Consider the following 27,237-nt stretch of genomic DNA (forward strand, 5'->3'; position numbering starts at 1 on the left):
GATTCTAGTTCTTAGGGTTCTATAGTTGCATTCTTAAATATAGACTATAATGAATGTCTAATCTCTTACACTCTCAAATACTGTCTTTTCAGAGATAATTCCCCTGAGGACAAAACCATGTCTATACAGTTTTTTGAGTGTTTTGAGAGCTGCCCATACAGTGTCTATCCCTGGGAGAAATAGTGGCTGCTTTTGCCTGCTATTTACTTCTAAAGAATAATATTGAAATGTATATATTAGCACATACAAATATATACATATATATAGTATCTATCTTGTACATATGTCTTATGTATAAACATATGCATATATATATGCTTTTAAATTTAGTGATTCTGGTGAGGGTGTGAGTGGATTCAAAATATCCTGTTTATATATAAGAACATTGCTAGCAGTCAAAATCTCCTGTATCTTCAAAGGGCCTACCACTGGATTCTTTTCTTTCCCTTAAAATACTCTTCCTTAGGCTTTTACTTTGCTCTTAATGTTTAGCTAAGCACACTAGTAATGAAATCAAGAGAGTATTAATTGTGGAAGTCACATTATGATATTACACTTCAACATCTGTAATTTAAAAAGTTAAATCACAAGTTTATACAAAAACTTGTATCTCCAAATCCATTTTATTTTAACTGAACCTTTACCAAGCAATCCCTCAGTAACTTTTATAACCTTCAATTATTTCTAAATCATTGAAAAACATTCTCTTCCAATTCATAGCTATTTTTCTTTGCTTCCTCCCCCTCAATGTAACTTTTTTCCAATTTGATACCATCAAAGTATAATTAAAACCTCATTCTAAAAAGCCTTATTACTCTATTTAGTTACAAATAATTATGAAAATGAAATCTTATAACTATTTCTCAGTTGCTCCTCATAATCGCCCTGTGAAGTAGGATGCAAAAGTAAAAGTCTTGCCCACATTAACAGAACTAGCAAGTGGCAGAAGTATTCTGGCTCTCATTTCACTGTTCTTTCTATACTATTTTACCTTCCTGGTCAAATGACGGTATCTTTTTGTATTTCTCTAAATATACAATAAAGAAAATCACGTGGCTATGCAGTACTGCAGTATGCAATGAATTTTAAAATCATATGAAGTTAAAAAGAAATGCATTCATCAGACATTATCCCAAAGGACTGTGGAAGATATTTAAAAGAAATCTTTAGTAAGGAATCTAAATCAATTCTAGAGATCACAAATGTTTAAAGAGTTTAAGCACTCACTGCTGCTTTTCTTGGTCCCCAAAGTTTGGCCATCTTCTAAAGAGTTTGAACCTACTGAAGAACTATCTTGACTATCTTGATGGGGGAGTTGAAGAAATCCTTCACTGGAGTCTGAGCGGGTTGGTGTTAAAGTCAGTGATTTCTGTCGTTCCCGATTAACGTCTTTCTTAGACTTTATCAATTTTCTCATTTTCAGAGTAATCCAGTTGCCTCTCCTAATAAAGTAATTTTTAAAAGTCTTATCAGTTTAAAATTCAGCATACAAATTCCTCTCAAAATCAGAATTTTTTTCCCCAAAAATAAAAATGAAAAAAAAAAAAACAAAAAAAACCCCCAACTGGATAATAGTACCTTCTAGGTGGAGATGGGTCATAAAATTTGTATTGATCCATAATTTTCTCTTCTAATTTCTCCTTTTGTCGTCTTAATTCATTTAACTTATCACTATAAAAATAAAGTTACATTTAGGACATCATATTTTGTACAGTTATGAATATTATTTGGATTCTATAACCTAACTTCTCCCCAAAACACAAAGAAATACAGATACCATAGTTGACAACTAAGAATGTAATAGGCAGTAACAACAGAACTGTCTGCAAGTTTTTCATTGTCTTTTAATTTACAACTTACTTAAATAAAAGGATACAGGACTTAGAATCTCAATTTTCAACAGGATTTATTTGTCTGAAGGAAATAATCGTCTATATTACAATATTATCATGACAAAAGAATTCTCTCAACATCTTTCTACAGTTATTAAACAACATTATATGCATAAATGGGCTTTCCTGGTGGCTCAGAGGTTAAAGTGTCTGCCCGGAATCTGGGAGAACCAAGTTCGATCCCTGGGGGTTGGGAAGATCCCCTGGAGAAGGAAATGGCAACCCACTCCAGTACTCTTGCCTGGAGAATCACATGGAGGGAGGAGCCTGGTAGGGTACAGTCCATGGGGTCGCAAAGAGTCTGACAAGACTGAGCGACTTCACTTTCCTTTCACTTTCATATGCATAAATACACTAGCTTCACCACAATTTACTAATAATCAAGGTCTGTCGATTCTTTCACATCCCTCTTGTACTTGATCTTAACTACCACTGCTTGTGAATTATTTTTCACTAGATTATTACAACAACCGTAAAACTTATTCCTTGTCTCTAATTCTTAGAACCTCCAATCTATACTCTAATGTCATCAGTGATTTAAACAAACAGCACAAATCTGATCATATTACTGCCCTGCTCAAATTTTTCAGCCAGTTCTCTGTACAGCAAAAAAGAACCTTTGTAAAGTGGCTCCTGAGTGTTTAGCCACTTCTCTGCTACACCTCCTTCCACAATTTTGCTCCAGTATGAGCAATTAACTTTTAGACCATATATCATAATCATAATACAGTTTCATTACACCTCTTTGTCTCTGCATTTGTTGCTCTCTTGGCCTGATATGCCTCCTCAGGCAAAATCCTACTGAATCTTTAAGTCTCAGTGCAATCATCTTTAGAAAGTCCAGCCTCTCTTGCAAGCTAAGGTACTTCTGCCCCTCTATTTGCTGTATTTCTATGGCTTCCTATAACATACCTTCATTACAGAAATTATTTTTACTTCTTGTTTTATATTAATAGATCATTAAGAGCTGGATCTATATGTTTTCATTTTAGTATTTCTGGTTATTAGCATACTGCCCAGAGCATAACCATTAAAAAATACTGAAATAATGTTGAAAATTAGGAAAAACTAGCATTGCATTTTCTCTGCCACTGGAGTAGTATTTCAGAGTGAAAAATTATTTGGTACCTACATGTACTGTCTTTGTTCAACATGGAAAAGATCCTTGCTTTCCATATTCTGCTCCAATAGTGTTCTGTTCTGTAGCATTAATGTCTGAATTTGATCTAGTAGATGTCGATTTTCTTCTTCTAAATTTCCTTTAAGTTGGCTTAGCAACTGTTTTAAACACAAACATTTATTTTTTAAAATATCAACATTTACATTTGACACAAATCCCCCAAAGCATCTGAAAAATATAAAGTACTTCACAAAGTTTTAAGTCTTCTGCCAGTGAACAATCAGATGGCTGTCCTTTGATTAGAATTAGTGATTATTTTAGTAATAATGACATCTCAACTACTGGGTTATGTGCTAGACATTTATGTTTTCTTAATTCTCAGAAACACTGGGTTTAACATATAGTAAGCTATCTACTTCCAAAACCACTGCTGTCTTTACAACCATTTTGACTTAGAGTTCAAAGCTAGATACATATCTCTGGCCTTCTGTTTAAATAGCTATAAAATGCTAAACAAATTAGTAATTCTCTAAATCTTAACGACTCCACCCATCTATAAATTGAAGATAACAACTTTCATCCCCCAAGACTGTTGCAAGGATTAAATAATATATGTGAAGTAGCTGGTATCATGCCTATGACACACAGTAGGTACTTTATATACTTCATTCTTCCTCTAACCATTGTTGTCAAGAAACCTCAAAAGTTTGTGTATAATTTCTAGGCTTGAACCAAGGAAGTCCGGTAATACTGTAAATGGGTGGTCATATTATTGATTATTACTGGCAGTTAGGCTGCCAACATCATTGAGCTGCTTTTCTATTGTCAGCAGAAACTAGAAATATGCCTCAGTTAGGCCAGAGGTTCCAGCAGAAGTCAGAAAGCCCAAAGCAGTGATTGTCAAAATTTAATATCACTTGTAGAGTATATTTTTAAAATAAAGATTTTTGGGTTCTTGCATTAGAATTCAGCAAGTTTGGATTTTTTTTTAGAGTTCTGTATTTTTTTTTTTAAGCCAACAACAACCCCTTCCCCTCGCCTCCCAAAAAAAAGAAAAAACCAGAACACTCTCAGAAGGTAGAAATAAGCAAATAGTATAATACTATGAATATGCATAAATAGCCATCTAGATCTAACAACTGTCAATACTGTGCTGTATGTTTTATTTATCTATATGTTGTTAAATTCAAACATAACACATGTGGTAGATTCACTGCAAAATTGAATGCAGTTTTCCTCCCTGTACCCTCTTGTGCTGTGACTTCTTACTTTTCCTATCAAGAAGTGAAATCTATTAATACTTCTCTTCTTGACCTGGGAATCCCTTTGGCTCAGGGAAGGAGGCAGAAGCAATGGTGTGATAGTTCCAAGCCCAGGCCTCAAGAAGCTTATGTGTTTCCACTCAGGCTCCTGGAATCCTCTTGAAGGATGAGAGACCACATGGCACAGAAAAGTTACACCAGCTGGGGCCACCTTAGACCAGCTAGCTCGCAGGGTGCATGCTGGTTAATTGCAGATACATGAGCAAGCCCTACTAAGGTCTACTGATCTTGGCCCACACATCAACGCAGACCAGCAAATCTGCTCAGCTGACCCAGAGACTCAAGAGCAAAAGTAAATGTTTAGTCTCTTACCACTGAGGTTCTATGTTTCTTACACAGCATTACTGTATCAGCAGACAACTCATAAAACATATACAGAAAAAAGAACAAAATTTAAGTGTACATACAGCTCAGTGAATTACCATAAAGTGAACTCATGAGTGAACCAGTACTCAGATCAAGAAACAGCACATCAATTGTATTCCAGAAACATCTGTTGAGTGCTCTTCCAATTACCACACTTCCCATAGAGAAGTCTCCAACACTATGGATTCATTTTTCCATTCCCTTCAAATCACATTATTATATGACTTAATCCCTAGCCAAGGGTGGACTGATTGTTGGGACAATCATAAGGTAGTCAGGGCCCTTTCTGATTTCTCTTGAGTGGTCTTTGAGACCACCAGTGACATGCAGGATCTTATAAGACCAATTATGGCTACTTGTCTCTTTCTCTGGATCTTCCATGTTAAATTTCTGAGTAGTCTGTTCATCTGTGATTTGCCCCATCCAGTGTTTCAGGCTACCTGAGTTAGCCTTTGACCACCCTCCAGTAGCAAAGCTGCTGGTTTCAAGGCATGCCTCTTGACTGAACTCCCAGTTATGGAGAAAGGGGAGGAGGAGACTCAGAATGGGAGAAGTCACATAATAAACTATAATTCCTACCAAAAGCTGAGTTTTTCTTTAATTCTTCTCAATTTGTTTTATGTCTCTGCTTGAGTTCCAGAGTCCTAAAAGTGGTTGTTTTTGTATTTTTCCCCAGTTCTGTTGCTTCCGGGAAAGTGGATTTGTCATGTTCCTTTCTTCTTTCTGGCCATGTAGTGCAGCATGCAGGATCTCAGTCCCTGTCTGTCATATCTTCTCTAAGTCTGGACTTCCCTGGTGGCTCAGATGGTAAAGCGTCTGCCTACAATGCGGGAGACCCGGGTTTGGTCCCTGGGTTGGGAAGATCCCTGAAGAAGGAAATGGCAACCCACTCCAGTACTCTTGCCTGGAAAATCCCATGGACGGAGGAGCCTGGCAGGCTATACTCCATGGGGTCGCAAAGAGTCGGATATGACTGAGCGACTTCACTTTCTGTAAGTCTATTACCTCTATTATATCTTATTTAGATTTTATAAATTACAAGCAGAATGAAGGTTCCATAATTTCTGAACTTTGCTGTATAATTAAATATATATAGATATTAAACTAATTTTTTTCCATTAGTTTGTGATTTCAAACAAAAAGCTTTTAAGTATTACTTTCTGCTACAGTCTATTCCTTTTTTTTTTTCAGTCTATTCCTAATTCTAGTTAAGGGTTTTGCTTAAGTGCTGATTTTCTAAGTTTTAAGAAATTCAGATGTTAAGCTATACTCAAACTTTAACGATTTAAAGACCAATCACAAAATGTAAGAATTATAATATTTAAGGCTTTTAGTATTCTTTTTCTGTTTCAAAACTTCTATCACATTATCAACTCATCATGGGAAGAAGCACAGAATCATGTTAAGAGCACAACTGTATACATAAGGCAGATGTCACTTCTGTTCTAAACTTTCCAATAGCTCCCCCTGTTTTACTCAGGAAAGTATTTTACAATGGCCTATAAGGCAACATGGGCTTCCCCTGTGGTGCAGTGGTGGTAAAGAATCTGCCTGCCAATGCAGGAGAACAAGAGACACAGGTATGATCCCTGGGTCAGGAATATCCCTTGGAGTAGGAGATGGCAATCCACCCCAGTATTCTTGCATGGAAAATCTCAGGGGCAGAAGAGTCTGGTAGGCTACAGCCCAGGGGGTTGCAAAGAGTTGGACAAAACTGAGAACAACACATACACAAGGCAATGTATCTGGCCCAGGAATATCTCTGAGCTCATCTCCTACCACTCTCCTCGTTTGCTCATTCCACTCCAGCCACACTAGCTTCCTTGAGTGTTCCTCAAACACACCAGGATTCCTTTGGTCTAGATTAACTGTGTGGGCTGACTGCCTGGAAGGTTCCTTCCTCGATGTCCACATAACAACACACTAATCTCCTTCAAATCTTTGTTCTTTGATGCCTAGTTAAAATTTCAATTTGTATTCCTCATCTACTCTGGCAGTCCTTATCCTCTTTTACCTCTTTCCATTTTTACTTGTACATAACTTTTATCTTGTAACATACTATATGTGTTGCAGACTAATTTTCAAAGTGGTTACAGCAGTATTTCCAGTCTATCCAGTGCTCTTCCAGAATCCTGCCATTCACCATCAAGAGGCTCAGTCTCTCTTTCCCTTGAACCTGGATGGGACTCTGCCTCAATGACTAGAATGCAGGGGAAATGATGCTTCACGACTTCTGGGGCTTGATCATTAACACAGAGATGCCTTCTGTCTGGTTCTCACCATGGTGTGGGAAAGCCCAAACCAGTCCATGGGGAGAGATCACAAGAAGAGGAGACTGACGCTTTCAGCTGATGGCCAGCATCAATCACCAAACATGCAATTAGCCTTTCAAATCTTTCAGCTGGGGGCCCACATTTAAGTGGAGGAGACAAACTGGCCCCACTGTCCCTGTCCAAACGCTGACCCACTAGCTATGAGAGCACTCATATATACCACTGTATTTTATACCACTGTATTTTGGGGTAAACTGTTACACAGCCATATGTAACAAAACACTGAAACACTACATATTTTAACTATGTATTATATTTATTGCCTACTTCCTTCCACCAGAATATAAATTCCACAAAGGAAGAGATTTTTCCCTTTTTGGTTTACTAATACATGCCAAGTGGTCAGTAAACATTTTTTCATTAAACAAGGGTTAATTTGTCCAAGTATCTGAACATATAAGTTTAAACTAATAGTAAAAATTGTTGAAATTAAAGAAGGAAGAAGGGGGCTTTTCTGATTATTTGTGAATTTAAATTATCCCTGACCAATTTTTTTAGAAATACCTCATTAAACATTAAACATACTGCTATTGTCATTATGATGGTTTACCTTTTTAGGCTAGTCTTAATGCCTAAAGGAAGGAAATGGGAATTAAATTTGTTAAGCTCACCTCACACTGGTTATTTAGCTTGGTGGATGTGATGTCCAATTGTTGATATTGTTCCTTTAACTTTGAAAATTCCGCTTCTAATCTTGTTTGTTCCAGTTTCGAATTATTTAGAAGACTTTTCAAGTTTTTATGGTCAGTTTGTAAAACTTCAGTCTCTTTTAAAAGCTGATTATATGTATGATTCAACCTATAATTGGAAATCATGATAGAAAGAGATTCTCTTCATAGCTTTCATTGTAATTTACACAATGTGAAACTGCTGTAAATCACATTTAGACATACTTAAAGAACAGAAAAGATTCTCTTGCCAGTGACTAAACTCATCTAGAATCAGTTCCAAGTCTGTAAAAACTAAATTTAAAAAAATTTAAGCATTAATCAGAAAATATTTAGCTTAAAGGACAAAGGAGAAAATAACCAATCCAGTATTAATTAACCTAGAGAATTCAAAGATTCTATAATTCAACATGAAAAATAAAGAAAACTTAGATCAAATGAATAATCAATCCAGTTTGAGACATGGTAACCTATCAATCTGTTGCCAGATAACTAAGATATACATACTAAAATCAAAATTCTAGTAATTGCGATTTCTGCAAATTATTCATATTTATGCAGTCCTCAATTACTAATGACAAACTTTGGATTTTTAAAAAAAATCAAACTATAGCCTTATCTGTCCTTTCTACTATTACATCTTTAGAACAAGGTCCGCTGACCTCTAAGGGAGAGATCAGCATATTCTTTCTGTAAAGGACCACAGAGTAATAAATACCTTAGGCTTTATGGGTTGCATGCTATCTATAGCGTGCTCTTCTTTTTTGTTCCCCATCATGTTTTAAGGTGTTAAAAACTGTTCTTTGTTTGGGAGCTATACAAAGCAGGCTGCAGGCTAGATATGGCTTGCTAAGTTAGCTGTAGTTCACCAACCTTGATCTTACGGCATTAAGATCTGGAACTCATACAAGGTACCGAAAGCCAAACACTTTTGCTCAGCAAGATATTTGCTCACAACTATCTAATAATTTATTTCAACTCATTTCCTAAAGGATTTGAGTCCATTTATAATAATTATAAATAACAATACATTAAAAAAATAAGACTTGGTAAAAAAGTAAAATGGCAACACCAGAAACATTCAATAAACGCTTCATTAGCAGGCTGAATCCATGTATGAATGCATACCATGTGTAAACAACTGTGTAAACTTCACAGAGACATACAGATAACTACTTAATGCTTTAAGGAGAGGGAGATATAAAAAGAATATACAATGTCCTCAATATCATCCCAAAGGCAGATACTAAAATCAGCTCTTTAAGAGAGTTGTTTTTACACTGTCCCTCAAAGCTGACAACATTAACACCAAAATGCAATTCAGAGAACATAATTCCAAAGACACCAAGATAACCTAGTATATGTAAGAAGCTTTCTTGACTTGGCATTATCTAAGATTAAAACTTAGGTGATTTAGAGAAATGAATAAACTATTGTTCTTTAGATTAAGTTTCCACAAATATCTTTTATTTGTGAAAGAGTTCTTCCAAGTTTTACTTAACGCATTTTCTTTCCTGAGAACACAGGCATGAGTGCACAAAAGCTGGGTAAGAAACCAAAGTACTGAGAGACAGAAAATACTTAAGACCACTCTTCCCCTCCAAGACTGCATGCTGGGTGAACTGCAATCAAATTCATCAAGCTCAATTTCTTCTTATCAATTAGGTTGAGTTTGTTCTCTGGAGACTCATCATTTACGTATACAATTAGATTCTGGAAGGTCTACTCAAGTTCACAAACTGCCCCAGTTTGAATTCCAACAAGAAAAAAGGTTAGGTTCAAGATGGGATTTCCACAGTACATGCATTCCCCAATGTTCTATCTGTAATAATAACTGTGTCCTTATATCCTATAACTTGTCACAATTTGGTCTTCCATTGTTTATACTATACAAATACATGCTCCTTGATTCTAGCTTGGTGTTAAGATTATTAAAGTTCAAATCCATCAGTATAGAAATTCTATCTGTAACAACTAAATTAAAAACTACTGAGTATGAAAATGGCTCGAGAAGCTTAGGGATCTTTTTTTAATAAAAGAAATGAAACAGATGTTTAATTCTAAAAATACACTGCATTAAATTCATAAGAATGATGATACCCATTTGAATTTTGTGTGCTTTTAGCACTTTCACTAGGGCAATGTAAACACAGTAAACAAATGTTCAGATTGTTTAAAATTTTCAAAGGCTTCTAAAAATTTTTTGAAAATGTACCCTTATGAAGTAGGCTGATCACCAGTTGACAAGTTTTGATTTTGCCAAGGCTTCAAATTAAAAATTAACTGCCCCATGGTAACATGAGCCCATTAATATGTAAGACAATTAAAAATAAGACTACAAAACCAGTTAGCTAGAAAATGACAAGGTCACTCACTTGCAGCAACTCTGAAAGACAAGAATTGTGATACCAGGCTAGTAGAAAGAAAGATATAAAAAATCAGGTCTCACTACATTCTTCCTCAATAAAAGTATACAAATGCAATCAACATACAGAAATTTTGTTATATATTGTGGCTTAAAAACTTAAGTAGTTGACTAAATCAAGAGAGAAACAACCAGAGAAAGTTCAAGACCCACATTCTTGTCTGAATCACTTACAACTAGCTAAATGATGCTGTTGGGTAATTTACGTATTACCCTGGGGTCTTTTTTAAAAATTCTAAGTTATGGGTAGTACTGCAAAGGGGTAACATATCCGTTGGATATAATGAATAAATACAAAATTATATATATACATATTTATTACCTATCATTTTCACCACAAAGCTTCTTGAATTCTGCAGCTACGGTCTCATGGTTTTTGTTTTTAAGCAGCATTTTTTCTTGTTCTGCTTTCAATGTTTTTTCCAAATCTTCCAACTGTCCTTTCTGTTTTAGTAACTGATTGTAACTGGAAAAAAAAATGTTATGCATTTGGTTTATAATATTTCCTTAAGAAAAAAATTTTTAGATAATGGAAATGAGTTAATTTAATAAATATCACATAAAGCATGTAAGTTTATATACATTTCCTATATAAATTATCTCAGATATGTTTAACATTTGAAATTTATTACATTATTCAATTCAAATTGTTTTCTTAGATTGGTTTTAAGGCAACAATACAAGAAAAGATAAATTACCGATCTTCAAGGTCTTTATGTTCCACCTCAAGATTTTTGTGGGCAGACTTTAGAGTTCCATGTTTAGCAATGAGAGTCTCATATTCTGAAGCCTGCCGTTCATGTAGAAGTTCCAACTTTTCATGATCTTTGACCAGAGAATCATAGAGAGATTTCAGATCCTCTCGCTCTTTGATTACAGATTCATTTTCATTTTCTAAGGAAGACTGTTGGATTAAGAGTTGTGCATTCTGGTTCATAAGTGAGGTACTTTGGGAATTAAGGGTGGAATTTTCAACCTACAAGAATGCCAGACATCAGAAAAATAGTTTATTTATAATTCTTTTAAAATAAAAGAATGTTAACTTTAGGAAGCACTAAATAAATCACAGCAGATATATTCATATTATACTAAGAAAATTTGGATTTTAGATCCCCAAAAGGCAGGCTACCATTTAATTTTGATTTTGGGTAGGTGTTACATATTTCTTGAGTTGAATTATTTTAAATGAAGGTGATTAGCAACAATTCCATAAGAGTAAAAAATTTTAAATGCCAGTTTACCATTTTCTAGAAGGTGACAGTTGATAGAGCTGAAAAACTACTTGTGAAACTCAACTGGTAATTTTCTCAGGTCTAAATTAAACCAGGGCTCTCCAGGTGGTTCAGTGATAAAGCATCCACCCGCCAATGTAAGAGAGGCAGGGGACGTGGGTCAACCCCTGGGTTCAGAAGATCCCTTGGAAAAGGAAACGGCAGCCCACTTCAACATTCTTGCCTGGTAAATCCCATGGACAGAGGCACCTGGTAGGCTACAGTCCATGGGGGTCACAAAAGAGTCACACACAACTTAGCAACTGAACAACTAAATCAAATCGGTATATTCTTTTTCATTTGGAAAAAGTTATAGAAAGAACTTTTAGATTCCGAAGGGGAACAACTCTACTTTTTAAGAGGTTTCAGAGAGTTGTACTTTCCCCCACCTGACTGCTCTATTTGAAAAGACACTGGTAGTATTAATTGCAAGATGGATCCTTTGAATTAAGGGTAAGTTTAAAGACAAAATTTTCATGCTGTTATTTTCCAATAACCTAACTGATAAGTTGCAGTAATACTTTAAAACAAGGGTTTCTACCTGATTAATTATAATTAACTTGTTGAAATGGGTGAAAGGCCATAAAGTCAATGTAAATAAAATTATTTTTATTTAATGAGTAAATTTATTACTTAATTTAGACACTGACATTTTAAAAATGCTGATATCCAAAAATTTGGCATAGTACTATATAAAAATACTTTATCTTCAACTAATTGTTAAATTAAATTCACTCACTAAGAAACAATGTTACATGTCTATTCATCCTTATTTTAAAGCATAATTCAAGAGTTTTGTTGCATATCCCCACAATGTTACATTACAACCTGAAGCTTGGCGTTCTGTGTTTGAAGAGTGGTATTCTGCTCCTGTAATGATACTGTCTGCCTCTGAAGTGCAAGAATCTGAGCCTGCAAATTATTGTTCTGTGTTTCAAGTTGCTTCAGTTGAGTTTTCAATGCTTGCTTCTCTGCTTGCAATGTAGCATTCTGAATACAGAAAATACATATTAAAAATAAAAGCAGCATCAAACATAGTTCTGTTTAACAGATACTAGAATGTTATACAAGTGTTTATTACCATGATAATCCAAAAAATCTCAACAACCTTAAAACAGATAAAGACAAAACATTTCCCCTGTAACCCAAATTGTAAAAAGATACTTAATCTAGGAAAGAAAGCACTACTAAAACCTTAATACTATTGTGTCTGTGTTCTGCCTGTTTTATGATGCCCAAAGAACAACATATTCCATTATAAGTATATTTATTAACACAGAAAACTAGAATGGGATTGTCGGTTCTGTGATTTTTATGCTACTCAAAAGTGCCCAGAGCAAGCAGGGCTGTGTCTAGCCAAGAGACAGTGAACCTTTTTCTAACTCCCCAGAGGCAAATACCCATATACACATACACAAATATGTAGTGGTCCCTGGGGTAGCAGCAAAACTAAGTGTTTTACAAACACAATTATTTAGAAGAGAGGCAGGAACAATCTTAGCCATCTGTTTAAAAAATTTAGTGCATAATAGACTGAACAGATGTTACATATTTTTCTCCAGTGTTTTTTTTTCATGGTAGAACACACTTACTACAACTATTTTAGCCATATGACTTCTGGAATGAATCCAAATAAAACATACTATTTTCAATTTTCCTAATATATAGGATATTTCAATTTTATAATTAAATGGTTGAATTACCATGCAAATCATTATATTTAAAATGTGATGTTTGTTATAAATATTATATTTTCAGGATTATTTCTAAATAAAAACTCATGTAAAAATTAGCATCAAAAAGTATGAACAAAGAACCCTCTAGAAAATCAAAATAAAACTTTAATATACAAGGCAAAAATTATCAGTCTAATATAGGGTAGTCATCTTTATAAACCCATTATCTAAATGAGTACAATATGTCAACCAGGTAATTTCTCTCCAGTGGAAGTTTATAGATGAAGTAAGTGGGAAAAGAGATTCACCTTATAGAATATAACACACCAAGTTTTCTGAAATGTAATTTTTAATCTAAGTGATTGATATATAAATATATATGACTGAATAATGAAACATGAATTTTCATATGTAGCTGATAAATACATAAAAAGGATATAAAAGCTCACTAATAATTTAAAACACACAAATTAAAATATTTTCTATCACTTAAATAGAAATTACAAGGTTGGTAATACCCAATGTCAATCTGGAATAACAGATATTCTATTAGTGGAACTGAAAATTCACTTTTTTGAAAAGCTTTTACAACAGTAGCAATTAAAATTAAATACACACACAGAAATATCTCTCTATATATACTCTTTGGCCTGTCAGTTCTGTCAGCAATTTACTACCCTAGGAACTTCCCTGGCAGTCCACTGTTTAAGACTCTGCCAGCCCAATGTAGGGGGTGCAGGTTCGATCCCTGGTTGGGGAACTAAGACCTCACATGCTGTGGATCCAAAAAAGTTAGGGCTTTCAAGGTGGTGGTAGTGGTAAAGAACCCGCCTGCCAATGCAAGAGATATATTAAGAGACTCGGGTTTGATTCCTTGGTCTGGAAGATCCTCTGAAGGAGGGAATGGCAACCCCCTCCAGTTTAGAGAAGGCAATGGCGACCCATTCCAGTACTCTTGCCTGCAAAGTCCCACGGACGGAGCAGCCTGTTAGGCTACAGTCCATGGGGTCGCTGAGGGTTGGACACAACTGAGCCAATTCACTTTCACTTTTCACTTTCATAAAGCACTGGAGAAGGAAATGACAACCCACTCCAATATTCTTGCCTGGAGAATCCCAGGGATGGGGGAGCCAGATGGGCTGCCGTCTATGGGGTTGCACAGAGTTGGACACGACTGAAGCGACTTAGCAGCAGCCGCCAGTATTCTTGCCTGGAGAATCCAACAGACAGAGGTGCCTGGAGGGCTGTTGTCCATAGGGTCGCAAAGTCTGACTCAGCTGAAGCAACTTAGCATGCAGAACATGTTAGGACTTCCCAGGTGGCGCTAGTGGTAAAGAACCCGCCCACCAATGTAGGAGACTTAAGAGATGTGGATTCAATCCCTGGATCAGCAAGGGATTCCCCTGGAGGAGGAAATGACAACCCACTCCAATATTCGGCTGGATACGGTCCATAGGGTCACAAAGAGTTGGACACAATAGAAGAGAATCAGGATGTAGAAACATGTTATAACATGGATTTTCACAGAAGCAAAATCTGAAAAAAACTTAAATGTCCACTGATATTGAATTTATTTAAATAAATTATGGGTAATATATACACAATGGAACAGTATGTGGTCATTAAATAAAATTATATAGCTCCGTATATGCTAAAATAGATCTAAGATAAAATAATTGAAAAATGGAAATAAGGTCTCAAAAATGTAAATCTGTAAAAGAAAAAGAAATAAAACTTCTATAAACAGATAACTCACAAACATTTTTCTGGAAATATAAAACAGTTTTCAGTGATTATTTTTGGATGAAAAAGTAGAAATCAGTAGTGTAAGAGATTAACTTCTGTCTTCATGGCTTAGTTTTCAATAAACAAATTAGAAAACAATAAAACCAAAGTTGGCTTAAAGCTCAACATTCAGAAAACTAAAATCATGGCATCCGTCCCACCACTTCATGGACAATAGATAGGGAAACAGTGGAAAACAGTGGCTGACTTTATTTCTTTCTCCAAAATCACTGCAGATGGTGATTGCAGCCATGAAGACACTTACTCCTTGGAAGGAAAGTTATGACCAACCTAGACAGCATATTAAAAAGCAGAGACATTACTTTGTCCACAAAGGTCCATCTCATCAAGGCTATGGTTTTTCCAGTAGTCATGTATGGATGTGAGAGTTGGACTATAAAGAAAGCTGAGCGCAGAAGAATTGATGTTTTTGAACTGTGGTGTTGGAGAAGACTCTTGAGAATCCCTTGGACTGGAAGGAGATCCAACCAGTCCATCCTAAAGGAGATCAGTCCTGAGTGTTCATTGGTAGGACTGATGTTGAAGCTGAAACTCCAATACGTCGGCCACCTGATGTGAAGAGCTGACTCATTTGAAAAGACCCTGATACTGGGAAAGATTGAAGGCAGGAGGAGAAGGAGATGACAGAGGATGAGATGGTTGGATGGCATCACTGACTCCATGGAGATGAGTTTGAGTAAACTCTGGGAGTTGATGTTGGACAGGGAGGCTTGGCGTGCTGTGGTCCACGGGATCATGAAGAGCAACTGAACTGAACTGAACTGAACCACAACTCTTTTACTTGTTAGCACATTACGTTCTTTAAGCTCACTCATCTTTGAAGAATAAATGGTTGCTGAATTATTTTCTACAGCAAATATTTAATAAACTCACTCAGTGCATATTCATTAAGAATCTGCTATCTACCAAGCATTGTTTTACACAGAGAAGGCACAATGATGTAAAAGAAAGACAAGCTACCTGCATTCAGGGAGCTTTTTTATAGTCAAATAGTAAATCAGTGAATACTAAAAATTAATTGGTAAAAAGTTCCATGAAGAAACTAAGCAAGGCAGTGGTGTGAGAGTAAATGGTTTTAGGTTGGGGAGGACTGCTTCAGTGGAGAAGGGGTCAGGGAAAACCCCCTATAGATGACATGTGATGTGAGACCTGAATGTTGACAGAAGCCTGTCACGTGTTCCAGCTAGGGCAAGCAAACAGAAAGGCCCTGAAAGAGGAATAAACAGAAAACACCAATATGACTAGAATTAATTTGCTTATTAAGTGCCGGTCACTGTTCTGTTTTCCACATATTAACAGATACTAATACTATCCTCAGATTAATAAACAAGGTAGGTAGAAGACTAATATGGTGTAAGGCTAGAGATACAGGCAGGGAAATGTCAAATAGGATCTTATGGATATAGTAAAAAGTATGAGGTGAAAGTTAAAGTGTTAATTCATTTGTGTCCGACTTTGCGATCCCATGGACTGTATGTAGCCCGCCAGGCTCCTCTGTCCTTGGAGTTGGTAGTCATTCCCTTTCCCAGGGGATCTTCCCGACCCAGGGATTGAACCTGGGTCTCCGGCACTGCAGACCTACCCTTTACCTCTGAGTCACCAGGGATTTCATTATTAATAAAATGGGAAACCACTGAAGATTTTAAGCAGGAAAATTACATGACCTGGATTATGTTTTAAAAATAACTCTAGGGTTTCCTTGGTGGTCCAGTGGTTAAGAATGCACCTTGCTGCAATGCAGGGGACACTGGTTTGGTCCCTGGTTTGGGAAGTCCCCTCACACCACGGGGCAACTAAGCCCAAGAGCTGCAACTACTGAGCTCACGTGCAGCAACTACTGCAGCCTGCAAGCCCTAGAGCCCATACCCCACAACGAGAGACGCCGCTGCAGTGAGAAGCCCGGACACCGCACCTAGAGAGCAGCTCCCACTCTCTGCAACTAGAGAAAGCCCAGGAGCAGCAATGAAGATCCAGTGCAGCCAAAAATGAATAAATAAAAAACCTCACAAATTATTTAAAAAACTCTAGGTTACTACATTGAGAATGGGTCAGTTTGGGCGAGAAGTGAAAGGGGCAGGCCGGTTAGGATGATACTCTTTTTTAACAGGCCAGATGAGGGATAAGGGTAACTTAGACTAGAGTGTTAGCACCAGAGACAGACAGAAATAGATGAGTTTGCATTCTATTTACATAACAGAGTTGACAAAGCTTGCTGATGGGCTTACATGACGATGATGAAGAAAAGAATATTAAATTGTTCTTAATACTATACTTAATACTATAAAACAAACTGATCAAGAAAGTATAAAATGAACAAAACTACAAAACCAGATTAGATAAACTTTGTTATATACTCAGTGATCCTTTGCTTCTAAAAAACTTTATTCCTTCTAAAATACTTACATTTCTTTCAACTTCAATTAATCTGTCTTTAACCTTCAGAAGCTCTCTAGTTGTTTCCTGACTTTCTCGCTCCCACTTGTTGTCTTCACCAGCGGCTGGAGGAGAGCTCTGAACCATCCTTTCCTCATCCTGTCTCTGTTTGAGAGCCTCATAATTCTTTTTCACCTAAAATATTATTTTAAAATATCTTTTAAAATTGAAGTATAGTTGATTTATAATATTGTTTTCATTTATTTAAAAAGGGAGAAAACATACCACCAAAGTTATATTTATCATAATTAAACTCCACAATGCTCTGGTGAATGTGAGAGACAGTTTATTTAAAAATATAATAATATATACAATTACCATTATTATCATGATCATAATTTATGCATTGTAAAGTGCAAATGTCTTCCTCTAGAAATATTAATATACCCTGCTGAAGTGTCATGTTGCTATTATTTTTAATTTCAGATCCTATTACTTATGATGAAAATATCACTGAAGAATAGATGAGTACAGACTTGTTGCTAAGTACTAACAATTGTTTTTAGAGCTATTTATAATTGGTTTAGAGATTTCAGAGATCCCCATGTCAAGAACAAAAACTTGACACATGTATTAATTCCCCTGAAAAAGAATAACTGAAGCTAAGGAAGTATCTATCTATGTATGGTCTTTTTAAAAGGATTCTGTTGCCCGGAATGACCTGTTAATAAATAAATGACTTCTTTATACAGATACTGACCCACATAAAATTACTATTATTCATTTTATAAAGACTGAGCAATCCAAGGATATTATCTTATCCAGGGTTTTCTGGTATGATTATAACCAAATCCTACTTTAACAGAGCAAAATCAAAACTAACAAATTGGTCATTATCCAAAATTAATGATTAACTAAATTGCTCTCTTCAATTTAAATTATTGTTATACTGAATTACTAGTTTTTCCTAGGAAATGATTATCATAAATTTCTAACTTAAACCCAAACTTTCTATTAAGACAAGGATACAGATGTTTAAAAAAATTCAATGTCTAATGCAACCTCAAGAAAGCTTTACAGCTCAAACTTTGCTACTACTACTGAGTTAGTTAGACAATAATGATGTGAGATTATAGAAAATAAGATGCCAAGATAAGAGTGTCACTTAAATCTTGACAAATGATAGAACAGATATTCTGAGATCCTGGTTTTCCACTTTAAAAAAAAAATACTTCTGACACCCTAATAAGATAGATGGATAACATAATTTCCAGTCTATTTTACATTAATTTCTCACAGGCTCTTTTTTCAAGGCTTGTAAGAGTTATGGACATATGTCATTATTTAGAAGGGGACATGGGAATAAAACTCAGAACTTCTCATTTTCAGTCCACGGTTCTGTAAGTTTCAAAAATGGTCCTTATCTTATGTATCATTAATCAGAATCATTAATTTATGTTCATATAGAAAATGACATTTTCCATCAGGGTTTTTCAGAGACAGTGTACAGGTGGGTGTTGCCTTATCGAATTTATTAATTTAAATAAATTAAATGCCTTTTAATTGGGATGTACAGACCATTCACATTTAATGTGATGACTGACATGGTTTGGTTTAAAATTGCTATCTTGCTATTTATTTTTTGTTCTCTCTTTTTTCTTTTTCTGCCTTGTATTTGGATTTTTTGATTCTATGTAATCTCCTTTGCTGCCATTTTAGTTATACTTCTTTGTCATACTATTTTAGTGGTTACTTTATACTTATTACTCATATTTAGCTTTCACAGTCTATGTTAACTATGAAAAAACTAGAACAGTACAATTAATTAATCATATATTAAAAACTAGAACAGTATAATTTCAGTTGAATGCATGTTTATGGCAGAAAACTAGTTCAATAATAATAATTTGGAAATCTTCCACTTCCAAATGGCTGAAAGTGGAAGACAATCTCTAACTTTCAGACTTGAAACACATCATATACCAAACCAAACTCAAACCCATTTATTTCCTGGCTTAGTAGCTTCATGAAATTGACTTTATTTGCAATATAGTGATACTGCATAAAGGGAAAAAATTCAGAAAAAGAAAGATGATTAATGAAATGTGGTAACAAGTTTTACTTTATATTTTTTTGGACAACACTTTATGCTGACTAAACAAAGTTCTAAAATTCCTTCTGTAACAAAAAACGTTCTGTGTTAATGTCTGAGACAAACACCAGCAATGATGGTATAGGCAAATGAGGAACCAATCCTTTTCCTCTCCTATATAAGAAATTAATCTTTGGGTAACTTTCTCTGGAAACCTGATAAAACTACAATGTTACATGCTACCAGTCAAGAAAAATGACTTCTGACTGGTAAATTGTATTTGTACTACAAGAACTATAAATACTTAATAAGAAGCTACATCTTTGGACTTCTCTGAGTGTAGGAACTCTTAAATCATAAGACTGTGAAGATCTTAAATCCATGCATTTGGAGATGTTGCAAGGGATGATGACTGGTATTAAGCATGATGTCTCAAAGCCAGAGCAGCTTTCACCCACAATGTGAATCTTGTCTTCTTGCATCTGAACTGTCATCTAGTGAGAAGACGACTCTCAGACAAATATGTGAAGAGGGACACCAGATTGTGCCCTACTATTAGCTTATACTTCCTATAGTGCTCTGAATTGAACGGGTCTAAATGCGGCCTATAATAAGCTTGTCAGCCTGAATGTCTGGTTGACTGTAAAACCACTCCAGGTATGACTACAGAGCTAATAAAAGGGAGTAAAAGGCAGATCATGATTCTACCATTCTACCAAACACTAAGCCTATAGAATGGGCAAGTCTCTTCAATTTCAATTCATTCACATAGGGAAAACAGACAGCAGCCCCTACCTCACATATTTCACTGAATAATTCCAAATAACACAATTAAAAAATTTAGAAAAGACCTCAAATTTTTTAGATCAAGGGCTCTCTTATACCACCCATACTGCTTCCCTCTACTTGCTATCCTCACACTCATATTTTTTTTTTAATCAAACTTTTACCTGGATTCTCAATAGGAAAAGAGTGACAGTGAAGTGTCAAAATCACATTGAGAGCTTTTCCCAATGTAATAAGTCTGCCTCTTCCCCATTCCACTCTCACAATTCCAATATGTGTCTTCATACATACTGAGGGACATTCATACACAAAATAAGACTGAATAAGTTATAGCGTATAGACAAAATAGTTTGTTATAAACTACATAACAAAGATCTGTTTAAGAATAATCTCAAGTTTAAGAAAAAGAAATAGACAAAACAGTAATAAAATTTTATGTTTCATTTTCTACTTATATTTTCTGTCCAAATATCTGACAGGGAATTCCCTGGCAGTCCAGTGGTTAGGACTCGGTGCTTTCAGTGCTGGGTCCCAGATTCAACCCCTGGTCAGTGAACTAAGATCCCACAAGCTGAGCAGTGCAAAAAAGAGAAAAAGTTGACAATCAAAATTCTTCCCAAGAAAATCACTTACTGTTTTTAGTTCTTGGCGCAACTGCTGGTTGTAATTTGTGGACTCTTCTAGTCGAGCTTCTAAAGCAGCAATTTTTTCTTCTTTTATTTCAAGAGACTTCTTTAGAGTGGATTCTAATTTTGATTCCAAAAGTTTGTATCTATTGTCCAAATATAAAAAGAATATAGTTCATTACTGGAGGTCAGAAAATTATTTTTAAAGATAATTTATGATTAGATACTGATACATAAATAAGCCTTATAAATAGTCTTTTTTTTAAAAAAGAAACAAATTATTTTGTTCTTCCTGTCTACTCTCCCTTTTTAACTATTCCTGGTAATGAGAAAAAAACAAAAAAGCCCTGAGTATACAGCTCTAGATTACAGTCTAGGTTGTCAAAAGCAAAAATTAATGCTACAAAAAGGCATCTGGAAGATCTTAGTCTCAAAATGTATCTTTTAGTTTCATAAGAATAGAATCTACAGGAAGAGTAAGTGGATGGATTAAGCACATTATTAAGCATTTGTCTATGATATTAATATATAATATATTTACACAAGTACATATGAATAGTTAAGACTTAAAGCACTCTGAAGACTACCTTCAGGGCATGGAGAACTTGCAGAATATTAAAAAAAAAGAGGGGGGACAACATAGTAAAGAGCCAAGATACTGGTAATAGAAGAGGAAGGGGCAGATAGGTTTGAATGTTAATATTTTAGTTATCTTTCTGATTGATGGGTTCATGAACATTTATATTATTAAGATTTTTTTCTTTATAAAAAGGATGTCCATGAACATACACTGAGAGGGAACCACAGACTAGGAATTACAGATTAATCTATTTCTTACACCTGAGAACCTCGATGACTAAAGCAAATAAAAACCTGAAGTACGTATATGAGAAATTCTATCATACTCTGCCTCTTATTATAATTAATTTGTGTGCATATATTTTCTGCTCAACTAGATTTTAAGTTCATTGACAACAGAGAAAAAAAAATCTCACTTTGATATTGGCTTGAGTCAACAAACAATTTTAAAGCATGTAATGTGTATGACTCTGGATGTATTAAATTTGTGATGCCTGAGTTCTGACTGTCCAGGTAGAGATGTTCAGTAAGCAGGGAATAATATGCATGTCAGCTGAGATGATGGATAGAACGCTCATGGAACGGATAAGAGGCCTAAGAACCTAACTCTAGGAAACTATATTGAGAGAGAACGCACAGGACAAAGAACTGTTACGAAGAGAAAGACAAAGTGATCACAGGGCACTCTACCACTAAATTCACTTTACTATATTTATACATTCAATTCCATAATTAGACTATATATTCCACAATGGTAAGAATAAATTCTTGCTAATAAATACAATCTACATTAATTTTTCCCACATACATTTATTTATTATAAAATATAAATACCTACTAGAACAGTAATGATGGTTAGGCAACAAAATACAAATTATACAATTACAAAAATTCTAATGAAATAAAATCTAGTGTATAACAATATTCTTAACAATGCACACTTCTATCCCAGCTGGAATCATGTAGCCAACTGGATGCTAAACAGCAGACTACTTGAAAATCTAATTAACTGATAGACTGTATTTACCATGGGAGAATAGAAATTCTCTTCAAGCCTGTACTGAATATTTTCATATTAAAGTGTATATAAGTTAATTTTTTATTCTGTTTGTTAAGCCCTAGTTTTCTACATTATTTTTCTGCCTTAATTGCTCTTCAGTCTCAAAATTAATGCTTGAGCAAAAATAAATGATTTCCACTGTTCCTCAGATAGACTTAATACTCACCGGTCATCAGTACTTTGCTCATCATGTAAGAGTCGCTCTTTATTTAACCCTATCTTCTCAAGCTCATGAGTTAATTTTTCAAGATCATTATTCATTTGTTGAGTCTTCAATTTTTCACTCACCAAATCCTTATTTTAAAAGTAATGCAAAACTCACGTTAGTTTTGTGAACATAAACATCAAAGAAATTCAGCCAAGATTTCATCCAGGAATACACATAATTTAAACCAGGAAAGACAATAAGGCTGTTGCTGAACTTTTTATCAATTAAAAAATAGTCAAGCAAAAAAATTATAACCCAGTTCAAAGAATAATGTTTTCCTTCTTCTATTTTGCTAATACTTTTTAACTTTTTAATGTTAAAAACTAAAAGGAGAAACTTATACTTGTGATTACACACCTTAGGTTTGAAAAGTGTTCATAGTGAACTAGAACTCTAGTGCATATTTCTTTCATGAATATATGTTGGATACAACATATATTCTCCCATCACAAGAACCCCTCTCCCAGTGGAAGAGGCCTAAGACATTGATCTGAATAACTAGGGGGAATTCTTAGAGATGTGGGGACCAGGAACCTATTGTTTAGGTGTGTAAGACTGTAGAACAACAGAAAGGAAAAAGAAAAAGGATAATAATGATCCCTTTTCAACGTCTCTTTAGCAGAAAGGCAGATTTCCCAGTGCAAGCATCTGCCAGAATGCTAAGTTTTTTAAAATTGAACTTTAAAAGGTTATCATATATAATAGAGCATACAGATAGCAAATAAACACTATTTGCTCTCTTCTGAGCTACACCAACCATTTATTGCCAATCTACTCCTATATATTTTAGAATTCTTCATGATACACCGATCCAACCAACTACCAATTGTTAAGTGTTGAACTGATTTGCATTCTCTTGCTTATATTCTCTCAGTCAAAATCTAAGGGACTTTGAAATCTGAAAGATCTAGATGTGAATCCAGAAATCCAAACCTACCATTTTGTTCTTAAATAAGTTACTTAATGTCTCTGAACCTCAGTTTTCTAACCTAATGGAGGTAACAGAAATAAAGGATTGGTTGTAAAAATTATCCAGTATTTGGCACATAGCTAGTATTCAATAACTAGTAATTATCACGTTCAGTAAGTTTTGATCATATATTTTAATATTACTTTGAAACAAAAGTATAAAATTATAAGAAATAAGTCAGATATTACATGGATAACTTATTAGTATAATTTCTTAAAAAATACAAATTGCATTCACTTCTTAATTTAACACAAATTGGAAACTTGGAAAATTTTTAATTCTAAATTTCTACTTTGAATCAAAAATAGATTATAAAAATTACCATAATAAAGCTTAAAGAAGTTCTAAGTTAAAAAGATTTAAAAATTTGTGTGAAATTTAAGTAATTAACTTACCTCTCGTAATGTAACCAAAGTTTTTATATCAATAGTTGCTCTTTTCACAAGCTCTTTATTTTCTTTCTCTAATTCTTTCAGACGAATGCAGGATTCTTTATAAATACCAATCTCTTTGAAAAGGGTTTTGTTTTCTTTTTCCAAATTTCCAATTTTCACATTATTTTCTTCTAATGTGGTATCTTTTATTTCTGCTTGTTGCCGGAGTCTCTTATTTTCCTTCTCCAGTTGTTTTTTATCCTTTTCCAGTTGAGAAGTCTCTTGCTCTAATGATTTATTTTCTTTTTCCAGCTGTTCTAGTCTTTTGCTAGATATTTTTAACTCTTCTAGATTTTTCTGCAATGTTTGATTTTCCATCTCTAAGTCCTGTAGTTCACTTTCCAATTGTTGGATTTTTTTATTGCTGTTTTCAAGAGCTTTCTGTAGCCTTTGATTTTCTGTATCTAAACCCTGATAACTAACTTCTAAGCGTTCTGTTTTCTTGAAAGATGCTTTCATGAGCTCTAAACCTTTCTTAAGTTGTTCTTTTTCACTTTCCAGTTCTTTATTCTCTAGTTGTAGCTGAGCCATCTTCATGCTTGCACACTTCAAAGATTCCACACTCCTTCGAAGTTCTAAGTTTTCTTCATCAAGCTGGGAATTCTCTTTTTCCAGGGATTCTAACTGAAAAGTGAGGTTTTTAAAGCTATCCAATGTTTTTTTAAACTTCCTATTTTCTCTTTCTAGCTCTGAATTTTCTTGTTCTAAGGCCTCAATTTTTTCACAAGTAATTTTTAAATTGGTTATCTTTTTCTGTAACAGTTCATTTTCTTTTTCAAGATGGTGCAACTCATTTTCAAGTTCTTCTGCTCTTTCTCCTTTTTCTTTATAATGTTCCAATTCTTTTCTGATTTGCCTTTTCTCAAATTCAATCTTGCTTAGCTTACTACTTGTTTCTTTGATAGATTCATGGAGAATTTTGTTTTCTTTTTCAATGTCTTTCACCCTTGCTTCAGCACTTATCTGGGAGCGCTGCCTTAAGGAGGACACAGTTTGATTCAGATGCTCATTTTCCTGTTCTAATATTTTAATCTAATTTCGTAAAAAAAAAAAAAAAGAGAAAATTTAAAACTTAATGGAACATGAACTAAATATTTAAAAATTACATAGTTTTCTTCCTCCAAAAACTAGCAGGGAAATCAGATCATAAAAAGGTGCTAAAATTGTCTATTTTAATTTTAATTCTGACAAATATTTACTGAGAGATCACCATGTACATGTACTGCCAGGTCTTTAAATTTCATATCTTTATGGAGTCCGAAATGTACAGGAATGGTTAAGAGAGATGAATATTAACCAAAATGATCTTCAGATTATATAGTGGTGATATGTTTCAAATTCAAATATGAGTCTAGATGAAATGTATACACATATCTTCTTGAAGATACATGCTTTTATATTCATTCAAGAAATTTCACAATGCATATATACAGGAAGACCTCAGTAAATACAGTATTTGCTCTATTATATGTGTAGATATGTATATCTATGTGTGTGTGTGTATTTGTGTGTATTCATTTCCTAAAAGAATTCTAATTTGGAAACATCAAAATAACAATATCCCTGGTACATTTACAAATGAAAACATCCAATTTATAGTATGGTCTATTATAATGGTAATGGTTCTTAAAATTCAGTGTGTTAAAAAGCAATTCCGAGAAACTTGTAAAAATAGAGATTCATGCTTAGCTCTAGAATTTTTGTTCCATAGCTCTATGGAAATGCGTATTTTTACAGGTGACCTAAGGACTAACCCTGGGGGTTCAGATGGTAAAGAGTCTCCCCTGCAATGCAGGAGACATGGTTCAATCCCTGGGTCGGGAAGATCCCCTGGAGAAGTAGATGGCAACCCACTCCAGTATTCTTGCCTGGAAAATCCCATGGACAGAGGAACCTGGCAGGCTATAGACTACAGGATCACAAAGAGCTGGACACGACTGAGCAACTAACACTTTCAGTTTGAGGACTATAGCTCGATAATACAAATAATTTTGCTTCTAAAAATTAGAAATTTTAAAACAGCCAGTTATTTAATCTATTTGATTCTCAGTTTCTTCAAGCATAACATATGAATGACCAATAAAACTTGAGAGCAAGTATGAAAATATACAGAACAGTTGCTGCCACCACTTCAGTGGGATCTGAGTAGAGCTGCACTTCATCCCAGTTTCATTCAGGGCCTTCAATACCTGCAGTCTCATTCCACTGACACTTGGAAAGCAATTCATGCACAGGTACCATGAAATTTTATATCAGACAATTATTAAGTACACTGACAATTTAAAAAATTCTAAGTTTTCTCTTCAACTTTTCAAAAATGCATGGGATAGAAAATGAGGTAAAATTATAGTTACTTTAAAATCTAAAGAGTTCTAAAATATTTCATTTAATGTTATTATGAAAATTTTACTTGCACAAACTTTAAAATAACTTTTGTTAATAAGTTTTAAGATCTGTTGCTTAATAAAAACATTTATGAACCTGTCTCTCTGAATTTTCTCGAAGTGTTTCGATCGTTTTTTCAAGCTGAGCTTTTTCCTTCATTAGATCCTTGCTTAAATTCTGACAATTCTGAAGACTTTGCTTTTCTTGAATAATCTCATTTTCAAGGATTTCAACCTGGTGAAAATGAAATCACAAAACAATATACCATTAGTATTTCAAAATAGTGGAACCATGTAAAAACAAAAGCTAATGACTGAAAAAAGGGTAGAAGACAGTTTTAATACTCAAATAGTGAAGTTTAAGAATTTCATAGAAAAATTCAATTAGTATTTCAAGGTAATTTTAGCAGCTATCTAAAATATACAGACATGATTATCTTTCTTCTCCTCTGCATCTTTGAAGGCAAATTTCCACTTCTAAACACAAACACAAATACAACTGCGTACATACACATGCCACATGAAGAATACACAAAACATACTGAAAAAAAAACTCTCTTGGCTTGAATGGATTTGTAAAATGGAAATTTAATTAGTCAAAGAATTTAGTGCACAAGAAGGAAAAGATGAGAAAATGAGACAAGAAGGAATTTGGATTTAAAAAGAGAGAAAAAGGAGACTACTAGAGAAAAAAAGATTTGAGCAAAACTCTAGCAAAGTATGAGGTTAACAAGTATGAAAAAGCAAATTCAACTTCAAAATATGCCATAATAGTGATTTCCCCATTATTATGTAACATATTCAAACCAGGTAACCAAAAAAGAAAAGATTTAGGCATATAAAATA

At 34.4% G+C, this 27,237-nt stretch overlaps 1 protein-coding gene across 4 annotated transcripts in view; it reads right to left on the reverse strand.

Moving 5' to 3' along the window:
• CCDC88A (coiled-coil domain containing 88A) overlaps positions 1-27,237 on the reverse strand; it is a 115,919-nt gene that overhangs the window by 14,153 nt on the left and 74,529 nt on the right. For all 4 annotated transcript variants that reach the window (XM_040224859.1, XM_040224858.1, XM_040224857.1 and 1 more), the window contains exons 14-25: positions 26,489-26,626; positions 23,969-25,039; positions 22,562-22,689; positions 20,764-20,902; positions 17,283-17,447; positions 12,226-12,387; positions 10,825-11,102; positions 10,449-10,592; positions 7,645-7,831; positions 3,025-3,170; positions 1,579-1,671; positions 1,228-1,442 (exon numbers count right to left, since the gene is read on the reverse strand). In XM_040224859.1, coding sequence (XP_040080793.1) covers positions 1,228-1,442; positions 1,579-1,671; positions 3,025-3,170; positions 7,645-7,831; positions 10,449-10,592; positions 10,825-11,102; positions 12,226-12,387; positions 17,283-17,447; positions 20,764-20,902; positions 22,562-22,689; positions 23,969-25,039; positions 26,489-26,626 — 2,866 coding nt within the window. The remainder of the gene's footprint in view (positions 1-1,227; positions 1,443-1,578; positions 1,672-3,024; positions 3,171-7,644; positions 7,832-10,448; positions 10,593-10,824; positions 11,103-12,225; positions 12,388-17,282; positions 17,448-20,763; positions 20,903-22,561; positions 22,690-23,968; positions 25,040-26,488; positions 26,627-27,237) is intronic.

Source organism: Oryx dammah, unplaced genomic scaffold (assembly GCF_014754425.2).
Source record: "Oryx dammah isolate SB20612 unplaced genomic scaffold, SCBI_Odam_1.1 HiC_scaffold_25, whole genome shotgun sequence".
NCBI lineage: Eukaryota > Metazoa > Chordata > Mammalia > Artiodactyla > Bovidae > Oryx > Oryx dammah.